At 36.5% G+C, this 14,107-nt stretch overlaps 1 protein-coding gene across 1 annotated transcript in view; it reads left to right on the top strand.

The window, feature by feature from the left end:
* LOC107729642 (collagen alpha-1(XI) chain-like) overlaps positions 1 to 10,419 on the top strand; it is a 91,955-nt gene extending 81,536 nt beyond the window's left edge. Inside the window, exons 52-64 of the mRNA XM_016540277.1 lie at positions 498 to 551; positions 1,593 to 1,700; positions 2,374 to 2,427; positions 2,564 to 2,617; positions 3,417 to 3,524; positions 4,367 to 4,420; positions 6,605 to 6,640; positions 6,739 to 6,792; positions 7,309 to 7,555; positions 8,024 to 8,136; positions 8,754 to 8,822; positions 9,942 to 10,175; positions 10,254 to 10,419. Coding sequence (XP_016395763.1) covers positions 498 to 551; positions 1,593 to 1,700; positions 2,374 to 2,427; positions 2,564 to 2,617; positions 3,417 to 3,524; positions 4,367 to 4,420; positions 6,605 to 6,640; positions 6,739 to 6,792; positions 7,309 to 7,555; positions 8,024 to 8,136; positions 8,754 to 8,822; positions 9,942 to 10,175; positions 10,254 to 10,400 — 1,332 coding nt within the window. The 3' untranslated portion in view covers positions 10,401 to 10,419. The remainder of the gene's footprint in view (positions 1 to 497; positions 552 to 1,592; positions 1,701 to 2,373; positions 2,428 to 2,563; positions 2,618 to 3,416; positions 3,525 to 4,366; positions 4,421 to 6,604; positions 6,641 to 6,738; positions 6,793 to 7,308; positions 7,556 to 8,023; positions 8,137 to 8,753; positions 8,823 to 9,941; positions 10,176 to 10,253) is intronic.
* The last annotated feature ends 3,688 nt before the right edge of the window (positions 10,420 to 14,107 follow it).

Here is a 14,107-nt window from a genome sequence, read left to right as displayed (position 1 = left end):
TATATGTATGTATGTATGTGTGTGTATAAGGTATATTTGAAAATATAGGAAAGTTTTTGCCAGGGCAAGGGCATTTTTCATAGATGTCAGGCTGGGGCAAGCCGTCACATTTTATGTAGTAGAAATCCATATTTCTGTACATTAACTTAATCGTTTTTGTTGTTTCATTAATTGTTTTAATTTTTTTCTGGATATAATGGTAGAAATGTTCAATAGCCAGTGTTTTAAGGAAAATGTTTTTGTAGCCAACGCTCTAAGGAAATATTCACTAAAAATGTGAAAATGTGACAACTAGCCCCGGTCACTTTTACAAATAACCGTACGAGTATGAATGTTCACACAAAAGACCGTCAAGTGGATCCATTTGCCCATTAATAGCCATCAAGCAATATCCCCGAAGTGCTACCGTGATGTCTCACCGTGACCTTTTTCCCATTTGTTTTATAGCCCAGCAGAGAAAAAAATCTCAAATAAAACGTCCTTTTCTCTATCCACAGGGACCCCCGGGGGCTTCTGGAGCTGAAGGCAGACAAGGAGAGAAGGGCGCCAAGGTAACGCATCATTCCAAATCAATTCAACCCAGGCACATACTGCAGCCTCCACTGCCGTAATTAACGCACAGCGAGCCATGGGAGAAAAAGCACATCTCTGACAGAGTGACTCACTGTTAATAAGTGTGGAAAGACTGTCACTGTGGGACTGAAGTGTGTAGGCTGTATTTTAGCTTTAGTTCATCAACTTAACCCTTATAACCTAAATTGCGTATTTGAAGCATGCCGAGAGTTTTTAATGTTTCTCACCTTTAATTAGTCATTTATATAATATTATATAAATATATAATAATGTTTAAAAGGTACACTACTGTTCAAAAATGTCTTATGCTCACCAGGGTTCATTTATTTGATCAAAAATGCAGTAAAAACAGTAATATTGTGAAGTAGTATTATAATGATATATAACTGTTTTCTATTTTAATATATTGTAAAATGTAATTTATTCCTGTGATGGCAAAGCTGAATTTTCAGCATCATTACTCTAGTCTTCAGTGTCACATGATCCTTCAGAAATCATTCTAATATGCTGATTTGATGCTCAAGATTTATTTTTACTTTATTTTTTTTTATCAGTGTTGAAACAGTTGTGCTGCTTAATAGTTTTGTAGAAACCATGATACATTTTATTTCCAGGAGTGATAGATATATATAGCTAAATAATAAATATTTTTTTGATAAATAGAATAAATTTTGATAAATAGAAAGAATGTGCATACATTTGATAAATAGAAATTTAAACAGAAAAGAACAGCATTTATCTGGAACAGAATTTTTTATATAACAACGTAAAAACTTTTTGTTATATAACAATGTCACTTTTGATCAATTTAATTCATCCTTGCTGAATAGAAGTATTAAATTCTTTGAAAAACAAATCATATTGACACTAAAACTTTGAATGGTAGTATTGTTTAATTATTTAAAAAAAATTAATAAAAGTTTTTTTTCCTGTAACAGTGATATTTCAGTGGACATTGCATGCCAACTTTATGCATCAAAAAAATCTAAATATTATCTATATTCCTCTCTTCTCTTTAGGGTGAGGCAGGAGCTGAGGGTCCACCAGGTAAAACTGGACCAGTTGGCCCTCAAGGCCCTCCTGGAAAGCCTGGTCCTGAAGGTCTACGTGGAATCCCTGGTCCTGTGGTGGGTTCTCATGTCACTCATCGACTAACTATACATCATATTACATACACATATTTACAGTGGCCCCAAATAGTATTAGGACACTTAAGATGCACTTGAAGTACTGTGAATTTAATATTATAAATATATAAGTGGTGTCTGCAAATATATGATGTTTAATCTTTTCTTTAAACTTTCTCATGCTCATGAATATTAATTATGTGACATGGCATTTTCCCAATAATTCTAACTGATTACTACTCACCACTGCCAATGCTAGCTAGCAGCTTTTGCGTGGTCTTAAAGTTGTCAGTGTACAAGGTCAGCTATAATTCTTTTCTTTGCACTGCGGACAAGCAATGCAATGGAATTCATGCATTTTTAAGTGTGGCTTAAGTACTCAAATAATTTGTTTGGCCACTGAATAGCCTAAATGCACACACACACACACACACACACACGAGAACAGAATTATATGAAACACCTCACGGAATAATAAATCACCTCTCTTTGAGTTTACAATCTGTATCTTTCTCTTGTACACTCTGTGTCTGTTTCTTGTCTATTTGAAAACAGGTTTTGTAGTATCTGGGGCTGGGCTATTAATCATTGTCCAGCCCACAGTAAATCAATGCCAGACCATAAGCAAAAAACAGTGCAATAATGGCTGTTGTAATTGGATGGATTTTCACAGGGTGAACAAGGACTTCCTGGTGCTCCTGGACAAGACGGCCCTCCTGGACCAATGGTAAGAAGAGAGACCCCATTGCCCTTGCTCGTTCTTTCTGTCTATCTTTCACCCTCTCTCTCCTTGCTGTGTGTTCGTGTACATGTGGGTATATGTGAGCAAATTGAATTTTCACTGTTGGTTCTTTGATATGTAGGGTCCTCCTGGTCTCCCCGGCCTGAAAGGAGACCCTGGCTCTAAGGGTGAGAAGGTGAGTGACATTCTATTTCTTTTCCTGCCATTTTTATTAATGTGGTGTCTTACATTTCAGAGAGGCTCAAGGTCAAAGATAAAGACTAGACTTGGTCACTCCAGGAAGTCAGAGGAAAAGTTTCACAGCCAGGGGAAAAGTTAAAAGTCTATTATTGTCTTTTAGTGTCACAAGTTGGGCAAAATTTTTTATTTTATTTCTTCATATTTTGCCATGGAAATGTATTTATTTAAGGTAAATAGTATTTTGATATGTTTTTCCCCCATCTATCTATCTATCTATCTATCTACTCATTTTATTTTTTACATATTAGTTTTTTTTTTAAGTTTTAGGGAGGTTTTTTTTACATTTAACTTTTTTATTTATTTTAATCTTTAGCATTTTATATTTCTGAATTTTTTTCATATTTAGCCATGAAATATATATTTATTCATATAATGTAAATAATAAATAATATAGTTTTTCAGCTTTTACTTAGTATTTTAGTTTTTAGTTTTTTGTATTTTGTATTATTTTAGTATTTTGTCTTTTTTTTTTAAAATACTTTTTTAATGATTAGTTTTTTACATTCATTCATTAATTTTTATATTATTTTTTATTCTTATTTTTTTACATTTTCTTTTTTCTTATTAATTTATAAAAACTTTGGTACAATGTGAATTCATTGTCTTTGATAATTTAGTTGTTGGGTCCAGGCTCTGTGCATAAAAAATTGCTGTCTCTACAACTTTTTGCTTAAAAGTTGACCATCAGATCTTCTGACCTGTGACATCCACTATCATATGTGTTTTTCTTCCAGGGTCACCCCGGTCTTATCGGTCTCATCGGACCCCCCGGTGAGCAGGGAGAGAAGGGAGATCGGGGTTTGCCTGGTCCTCAGGGCACTGCTGGCAGCAAGGGTGATTCGGTGAGTCACTAATGATTTATTTGTCCTTTCCACCCCACCACATAACTAATGTTGTACCTCCAGCAGCGCACCTATCAGGACTTCTCCTGTAATGCTTGCAAATTAAAGTAACGACCGACTGAAACAATAACGTCTGCGCTTATTGCATCTGTGTACATCATCGTAATTGTGTTATGGATGAAGCTGTCATGAAAGGTTCTCAGAGCCAGCGGTAATTCTGTTACACCAGACATTCCCATCAAACACCAGTGCGATTACATTTTTTCACAGTCGAACTGTGAAATGTTTGTTTTTCTTTGCCTCGTTGAGGAACCATACAACACCTACTTAATGCAGTCAAACGCTTCAGCAAATCTATAGAAAACCTTCATTGAATAAACAATTAGAAATTGCATTGGACTCATCTGGCCCTTTTTTCAGTGGTTTAAAGCAATGCAACTTTAAACATATTCTGATTAAGCTTAATGAAATTGTAGTCTCCCCTTATGTGAGTTTGGAAAAACTAAAAATTGAAACCGACCCCATCTCACTAATGTCTCCCACAAGACAGATTTGCGATCTGTTACTGCATTTAGTAACAGAGGATGCATTTCTCCCCAAAGAATGAACTCAAAAGTCCTTGACTCTAATGAAATGTAATGATCAGTGTGTAATACACACCAGAGAATCATAATTAACAAGAGTAATTTTCATCTCTGTGACAAAAGAATCGTAATTTTAAAGACAATTCTTAGAAAGAAAATGAATCTCATCACCTCACAGTTGTTAAAAGTTAACCAACATCTTACATGCTTGTTTTATAGATCCATCTATTTTCTAACCTTCTGCTCTTTAAACTGTAGGGTATCAGTGGTGCTTCTGGTCCGATTGGTCCATCTGGTCCTCCTGGATTGCCTGTGAGTCTTTGCTCTGTTGCTGGCATTTTGCATTCAGTGTTGTGCTATCGTCAAATTGTACACTTTCTGAAATTGTCACATGATCTATTTATAACATTAAAATAAATTTTTAAAGAGCTATTAGATATGTTTAACAACTAACCATGATCTTGCATAAAATTATAAGACAGCATGCAAAGGAATGAGTTTATACATCAGATTATTCTTAAAATTGTAATTTTGGACTGTCCCACCTCAGCAGTCTTGCCAGTATTGACTGTATTCATCATTAAAATGTATACAAGTTATACAAATTAATACAAATCATAATTTTGACATACAATATCAATCAAAAGTCTGGCATCAGTAAAGTTTTTTTTTAACAAATTAATATTTTTATTTACCAAAGACAAATTAAATAGATTAAAAGTGACTGTAAAGACATATATAATGTTACAAAAGATTATATTTCAAATAAATGCTGTTATTTTGAACTTTCTATTCATCAAGAAATCCTTAAAATTATTAGAGTGATTTCTGAAGGATCATGTGACACTGAAGACTGGAGTAGTGTCTGTTGAAAATTCAGCTTTGTCATCACATCAAACACCAGTGCGATTACATTTTTTCACAGTCGAACTGTGAAATGTTTGTTTTTCTTTGCCTCGTTGAGGAACCATACAACACCTACTTAATGCAGTCAAACGCTTCAGCAAATCTATAGAAAACCTTCATTGAATAAACAATTAGAAATTGCATTGGACTCATCTGGCCCTTTTTTCAGTGGTTTAAAGCAATGCAACTTTAAACATATTCTGATTAAGCTTAATGAAATTGTAGTCTCCCCTTATGTGAGTTTGGAAAAACTAAAAATTGAAACCGACCCCATCTCACTAATGTCTCCCACAAGACAGATTTGCGATCTGTTACTGCATTTAGTAACAGAGGATGCATTTCTCCCCAAAGAATGAACTCAAAAGTCCTTGACTCTAATGAAATGTAATGATCAGTGTGTAATACACACCAGAGAATCATAATTAACAAGAGTAATTTTCATCTCTGTGACAAAAGAATCGTAATTTTAAAGACAATTCTTAGAAAGAAAATGAATCTCATCACCTCACAGTTGTTAAAAGTTAACCAACATCTTACATGCTTGTTTTATAGATCCATCTACTTTCTAACCTTCTGCTCTTTAAACTGTAGGGTATCAGTGGTGCTTCTGGTCCGATTGGTCCATCTGGTCCTCCTGGATTGCCTGTGAGTCTTTGCTCTGTTGCTGGCATTTTGCATTCAGTGTTGTGCTATCGTCAAATTGTACACTTTCTGAAATTGTCACATGATCTATTTATAACATTAAAATAAATTTTTAAAGAGCTATTAGATATGTTTAACAACTAACCATGATCTTGCATAAAATTATAAGACAGCATGCAAAGGAATGAGTTTATACATCAGATTATTCTTAAAATTGTAATTTTGGACTGTCCCACCTCAGCAGTCTTGCCAGTATTGACTGTATTCATCATTAAAATGTATACAAGTTATACAAATTAATACAAATCATAATTTTGACATACAATATCAATCAAAAGTCTGGCATCAGTAAAGTTTTTTTTTAACAAATTAATATTTTTATTTACCAAAGACAAATTAAATAGATTAAAAGTGACTGTAAAGACATATATAATGTTACAAAAGATTATATTTCAAATAAATGCTGTTATTTTGAACTTTCTATTCATCAAGAAATCCTTAAAATTATTAGAGTGATTTCTGAAGGATCATGTGACACTGAAGACTGGAGTAGTGTCTGTTGAAAATTCAGCTTTGTCATCACAGTAATAAAAGAAATATTATTTAAAATATATTTAAATAGAAAACAGTTATTTTAAATTGCAATAATATTTAACAATATTTCTGGTTTTACTGTATTTTTGATAAATAAATGCAGACTTGGTGAGCATAAGAGACTTCTTCCAAAAACATTTAAAAATCATACAGACTCCAAACTTTTGGACGGTAGTGGGAATTGATATTAATTTCATTTTGGAACAATTAGAACTATTTAAATCAAATTAATTCTACAAATTCAAATTCTCAAATTCAAAATTGTAATTTTAACTATATTTGGCAGGCTCAACTTTTAATGCATGTAAATTTTGTAAGTCAGTGTTCATAAAATGCATTTCCATTTTCCTTTAGGGTCCACAAGGGCCAAAGGGATCCAAGGGTTCGTCTGTAAGTACCACTTTATCACTGATCAATTCAGTGGGTTACATATAATGACGTTAGAAATGGACTGGTTTTCAAATGGTTTTCAAATCTTCTTCCCGCAGGGTCCCGCTGGTCAAAAGGGAGACACCGGCTCGGCCGGACCTCCTGGTCCTCCTGTAAGTGAACTTCTGCTTGCTTCAAAGCGATTTTAATTATATAAAATGCAAGAGGCTCATGGAGCGTACACTCATTTTCTCATTCCGTAGGGTCCTCCTGGTGAGATCATCCAGCCTCTGCCTATCCAGATGCCCAAGAAGTCCCGTCGCTCCATTGACATGCAAGCGGACGAGGCCGGGACCATGCTGGACTACGGAGGGGGCATGGAAGACATCTTCGGCTCCTTGAATAACCTCAAACAGGACTCCACAAGGGCCAAAGGGATCCAAGGGTTCGACTGTAAGTACCACTTTATCACCAATCAATTCGAAGGGCTTGTTATAATGATAATGAGAAAAGGGCTTATGATTTTTAAATGTTCTTCCTGCAGGGTACTGCTGGTCAAAAGGGAGACACCGGCTCAGCTGGACCTCCTGGTCCTCCTGTAAGTGAACTTCTGCCCGCTTCAAGGAGATTTTTAATTAAATAAAATGCAAAAGTCTCATGGAGCGTACACTCATTTTCTCATTCCGTAGGGTCCTCCTGGTGAGATCATCCAGCCTCTGCCTATCCAGATGCCCAAGAAGTCCCGTCGCTCCATCGACATGCAAGCGGACGAGGCCGGCACCATGCTGGACTACGGAGGGGGCATGGAAGACATCTTCAGCTCCTTGAATAACCTCAAACAGGACATCGAGCGCATGAAGTACCCCATGGGCACGCAAAACAACCCCGCACGAAGCTGTAAAGACCTACTGCTCGCTCACCCAGAATTCTCAGATGGTAAGCAAATGAGGTGGGGGGTAAAGGAGACACTGTTGAACAGATAAATCTGGAAAACATGCAGCGTTTGCTGGTTTCCAAGCTACTCGGGAGGTATTGGCTGTGTTTCTAAAATTCTAAGCCCGCCACTCAGGAGAATTTGAATAACAGCAGCAGCAGTCGACAGCTGACTGGGAAGATGTTTAGCATTCTGCGGACTCCAGCGAGAGCTAACCTCTCCCTCCCAAATCATGGCTTACAAAATGCCAGATCTTACACTGACCTTTCAGAGCTGGTTTTACCGCACTCGCATTAGCCTGCGATTTTATTTACACAACGCATCGCCACTGCTGATGCCTGTGAAGTGTGTGTTTTTAGCTGTGGAAATGAATAGAAAGCCAGGATATCTTTGTATATGATCTAAATGATTTCCTACTGTACCTGTGGTCGTTCCAGACACTGATGTCTGATGGGGGTTTTTTCTCTCAGGTGAATACTACATCGATCCCAACCAGGGATGCCCCGGGGACTCCTTCAAAGTGTACTGCAACTTCACAGCAGGAGGCGAGACCTGCATCTTCCCTGATAAAAAGTCAAATGGAGTGAGTGATATTCTGGAAGAATTAGCCAATAACAGCCGGAAAAGATCACAACATCTTACCTCTGTCACATACAATGGGTTTTCTCCTAAAGACCATAGGAGAGCCTGAATCAGTCACTTCAGAGATGGTTTTTTTTTTGCGTGATTGTTACTTATTGGAGATGTAGATCCAAACACATTGTTCCCCTTATATAGCAAAAATTGTAAATATGCACTTCTACATAGTTTTTTTTTTTTTTTTAGAATTACTTGAAATGTTTTGTCTTTCCAACAGCTTATAGTGTTTATCTGTGCATTCAGATCCAAAAGATCAGGAAAAAAAGGTTCAAATTAGATCAAATTTGAGTGGAAACCTTATTCTCAACATTAAAATAATTGCTTTATGGGAATAACTGCTTTTCTCATGCTGTGTTTAACAAAGCTGTGTATTTCAGTGAGATGGATTTTCATTTCATTCCAATTGTTGGAACAGATGCTGTATGAAAAATAGCTGGGTTTAATTTTATTTAATTTTCTGCTAAAGTAAATATACTGTTCATTGAAATCTATGGGAGCAGCTGGTCTTTTACTGTAATGTTTTGGGGTTTTTTTCACGTTTTTCTTTCTGTCATCTTTAAGGTGAGGATATCTTCATGGCCCAAAGAGGTTCCTGGCTCCTGGTTCAGTGAATTTAAGCGTGGGAAAATAGTAAGTGCACTTTCTGGTTCTTCTTTCATCTTCTCCTTTATGAAAAACACCATCTTGTCCTTCTAAACTAAAAGGGCCTGAGTGGTCTGCTTGGTCTTTATTCTTTACTCAACCATTGGACAGACACCAGTAAGAGCTGAGCTTTTAAAAACTGCTGTCACTGTAGCCCTGGATCCATCAAGAAGCAGAGCACGCACACACACACACACACACCGCATTTATATTTGATGTAGTTGAGAGTTATGAAGGTGCCGCTGCACCTCTGTGAAACACACCGGCTTTATGTTTCTGGTGTCTGTTCTGACTGTTTTCTACTTTGTCAGAAGCAATGGTTTTTCTATTATTCAGAGTTCCAACTTTACCCGTTTTAAATCAATGTATTATTGCCTTTGATTTTTTTTTTTTTTATTCAGAGTTCCAACTTTACCAGTTTTAGATCAATTTATTGGTGCCTATGAAACCAGTGACTTGCTTTCAAGTTAATACTTCATAATTTTTCCTCATCTTTTAAGATCTGATTATAATTAAGTTGCAACTTATTAACAAAACAAACCTAAATAAATTATATTATATTATATTATTTATATTATTAACTTTAAAATTAACTTAAGAAAATTTAAGATATTTAAAAAGGGAAAATAAGAGGGTATTTTTATAACTTATAAAATTAACAAATTAAAAAAATATATAAATACATATTCAAAAATAAGAGGATATTATTGAGGTCCCCAAACATAATAATAATAATAATAACAACGAGTTAATCGTTTGGCTTTGTGTGATGTTTTGAACATTGCTGTTGTAAAATATCCAGCTATTATTGCAGATTAATATTTTTAAATATTTTTGTAAAGAATAATTAGTGCTGAATAATAATAATAACAATAATATTTTTTATAATAATAATAATAAATATTAAATTAATAAATAATAATTGTTATTATGTGTACTGTGCCACATATTTAATTTTAAAAAACTAACATTTATACAAAAACATATTTGGTGTGCCAAGTGAAAATGCTGCTGGTGAACAAATCCTTAAATGTCGAATCCTGAAAACCTTTCTATCTAACCTTTCTAAACCATTCTAACCTTTCTTTTTTTGTTTTCACCCTCAAGCTTCAATACGTGGATGCAGAAGGCAACTCAATAAACATGGTCCAAATGACGTTTCTCAAACTACTGACAGCCTCCGCCAGGCAAAACTTGACCTACAGCTGCCACCAGTCGGTCGCCTGGCACGATGCCACTACGGACAGCTATGACAGAGCACTACGCTTCCTCGGCTCCAATGACGAGGAGATCTCATACGACAACAACCCCTTCATCAAGGCCCTGTCAGACGGCTGTGCGGTGAGTCTTCAATCATAGATTTAAATATGCGTCATTTAAATATGCAACGCACGTTTCTGACCTTTTCTCGTCCTATAGGTGAGGAAGGGCTACGGAAAGACGGTACTGGAGATTAACACTCCCAAGATCGATCAGGTTCCGATCATCGACGTGATGTTCACTGACTTTGGGGATCCCAACCAGAAATTTGGATTCGAAGTTGGTCCAGTCTGCTTCCTTGGCTAAAAAACACAGACAAAGAAAACAGTACCAATAACTTGGCAGGGTAGGATGGGTTAGCGCACGAGTCAAGACTTTTTTTCTTGATCTCATCAAACCATCAAGCCCCTGTTCCTGCCACATGCAAGTTTTGAATAAAAAAATGGGGTAGCGAACACGTCTTACCTTGTATGTATGTATTACCCAGGAAAATACTTGTTGCCCTTGTAGGGCAAGGCTCACATGACATGAAACCTGTTATGGAACGAAAAGGTGAAGGACAACGTCAAGCCAAGGCAATCGGTGAACCTGGGAGGTCCACAAGACGGAGAAAGGGAAGACCTCTCATCCGGAGTCTATCGGTGCAGTGCAAAAAAAAGAAAAGAAAAGAAAAAAAGACGACAACAATGGTGCTTGTTCAAAATTCAAAAAAAGAGGTGCTATGAGAAAGAGGATGTATTTTAATAAAACTGTAATTATTATTTTGTACATTATTGTTGTTTCTGAATCCACTTTCAAAACTTGCATGTGTATCACAATTGCATCTGGCTCTTAATTTCCAACTCCCTCACGGACGTTTATAAGTTATAGAACTGAATAAATAAAGAATTAAATAATGATATTTTGTGGATGAATACTGTGTACTTATTATTAAGCAAATAAAATACAGCATTCAAACAGTTCCCTATTATTAATTGTAATGTAAGTCCTTTGTATATATTGACCATCCCGAAGTCGCTCACAGTTCGGCCCAATGAACACCTCAAGAGGAAGATTCAACAGCACATGCAACGCAACTAATATTGTCTCCTGTGCTTGATTTAAGTAATCTTGCCATTCATTCACATTAATTTAATTTTTGTTGGTTATTTGTTTGTTTTTAGGATTTTTTTTTTTTTCAGTTGTAGATCGGTCGTATACCTCAAATCTTGAAAATAACCATACCGATGCAAGTATGGTGTGCCCTGTATATACCTTGGTTATACAGTTAAGTTTATATATTTTGGGTGGGGATTTTTTTTTTTTTATTGGGAAAAAAGATCTGTTAGGCCTCTTTTTGTTCAAAACCTTCTGTGAATGCAATGCTAAGGCCTTTTCGGTGACCCATTTTTGTAACTAAAATGAGAAATTGTTTTAAATGTGCTTTTTATGGTTCATTTCATTATTAAAAACTGGATTCCAACCAACCATGAAATTGAGGTGTGGGTTGTTTGCTTGCTTCGTCAGGTCAGACCGTTTTATTGTCAGTTCGGTATGTGCATTTGTATGATTTTACCTGTTTACTATGGTTAAAAAAAAAAGGTTTTAAATGACTGTGCAATTCATCTGACCGATACCTTCGGTTTCAAAGATGCCATTTTAGTGCCAATAAGTGACCTGTAATATTCCAGAATTGCATTGGTTAAAATAAATGTTTGCTAACTCATGCATAACACGTTGTTTAATTAATTACTTCCGCGTATCATTTATCATGCATTACAGCTCATTAGCAGGTCATCTGGGATGTCTGAACAGGATGAGAACAACGTGTTTACTTTAGGAAAACTTTAATACACATTTCATACAGGTGCCTCTGGCTCCTTTCCTAATCGACTGTTGGAAGCTACACAATCTGATGGTACCTACACATGGAGTCTCGTTAGGCACTGCATTTAATATGAAATCCCCTTCTCCATTTCAGCCTCTATAGTAAGAATAAACCTCTCTCTATCCGCTGTTTGATGTCTCTGTATCCTCACCGGTTAGATCAGCAATGAATTCTCTGCATTATTATTGGACAACTCTATTCAAGCTTTCAAAGGAATGCCAGTATGATATTTTTCTTTAGGCAAATACTTTGAGTTTGCCATTTCACCATGAGCCTTTGTGGCAGGCATTCTCTGCTTAGCATTTAAAAAGATTTGACTCTCTGGATGGACTCCATTTGAGCAGCATCTTAGTCTCTTCAAGAACTTTTCTGCATGACAGGGCTACGGTGTTACATTTGATAACCATGACTTAAAGATACAACATACATTAAGGGGGAGAGGCGTTTTAATTGAGCATATTCACACTCAAAACTTGTCTGGGAGGTTTGCTGCCTAATCAAAGACTGGTCTTTATAGTCGAAATAAAAGTGAAATGGTTTTCTCACAATATATGCTTAGTCAGCTTCACAAACCTAAAGCGGAGAATGCATAAAAGACCATGTGCCTGTGGGAGTGTGTTTTTGTTCTTAAACAGCATGAGAGCCAAAGCAAATATCCATGTTTAAAGCTTAAAAATCAGTTCATGCTCTCTTAGTGGAGCTTGCAGGAAGCTGTTCCTTCTCTGCATTATTGTTTCTGGTGGTTAGACACTGTACATCCTAAGCACACAGCCAAGACAAACAATGGAAAGTCTTTTTTTCTCCAAAAAACAATCTGGGGAGAAAACCTGAACTGATTGATTCATTTGCGAGTGTGCCTCTTACTGATTCAGTGTTCCGGACTAAGCGAGTCTTAAGTTAACAGATCTCTGAATTGGTCATGTCCAACTCAAAATGAGACAAAAAAATTTAGTAAGCGATTTTTGGCTAGACTAAGCTATAAATGTGACTTTATGTCGATAGTCTAGGCAGACAGTGATTGGAAACACCCTCCTGAGATTCAACAGAACGCTACTGTCAAACTGACACATGTATCATCCAATCATGAGAAGATGTGACTATAAGCCCCACCCCCCATCACCTGCATTGCTCTGCTGGGTGCATGGACACTTGAAAGATGTAGTTTGTCTAATTTGTTCCAAAAGATATGCCATAGCAGAGGTGTTTGCCTGCGTTTTGTCTCCTCACTTCATCAGTAATTACCTGAGCTGTCCAACAATGAAAACATTCAATTAATTCTCTGCATGTGTTGTCTTTTGTGGCATTATTGTGGAATGGGGGAAAAAACACCCACACATCTCTCTTCAGGGGCCGTATGGGACCTGCCTGTCTCTTCTCCGTCTCCTCAAAGGCAGATGAACAAAGATCAAACAGGCTGGCCAATGGAATTAACTTTGAATATTCAAGCTGCATGGGTACAGAGAGACGCCACGTAACTGCCAGCCCATAATTCCCTCAAAAGGAATGCTAAGCCTCAAATCATAAAACAGCCACCCATTTAAAAAATAAAAAGCAGGAGAGTTTCCGTTGCTGTCAGTCAAGGCAATCCTCAAAGAGAAAAGCTGAAAGAAGCGAACCTAAAAGGTAGCTGTGCATTAAAAAGACTCTAAAGCAAACTTAACGAGACATTCAACATAACTGGGATGTTTCATAACTACTGCAATGAGGATATGAAGCTCTATGCAGGTAATTAAGTCTGGCTATTAGAAAAATGCACAAGCGGAGAGATGTTGTAAAAGCAACACTGATTATGATGGGAAGTACAGCAGGTGGTGTATGGATTTGCTGCCATTTACAGAAATGAGCATTTAACGCCTGGTGGGCAGGTGTAATTGTACACATAACCTTCAGAATTTCATGGCCACCAACATCTCGTCGCTGGGAGAGATATAACATAAGCTCACTATATATAATGGTGGTTGGGCTTTATTGCTGGCACACATCTTTTCAGGCCTGACACCGGAATATAAAAATTCCTTTATACTTGAGGATATCAAAATTCTCAGGCAATTTCACAAACAGTCCAAGCATGATTTCAAACCAGAGCAGAATTAAAACTAGACTATTACTAATGTAAAAGTGACCAGGGCTAGTTGTCACACTAATG

The sequence above is a fragment of the Sinocyclocheilus rhinocerous genome, unplaced genomic scaffold, assembly GCF_001515625.1.
Source record: "Sinocyclocheilus rhinocerous isolate Xijiao unplaced genomic scaffold, SAMN03320098_v1.1 scaffold278, whole genome shotgun sequence".
NCBI classification, from domain to species: domain Eukaryota; kingdom Metazoa; phylum Chordata; class Actinopteri; order Cypriniformes; family Cyprinidae; genus Sinocyclocheilus; species Sinocyclocheilus rhinocerous.
This window is presented reverse-complemented; position numbering and strand designations above follow the sequence as displayed.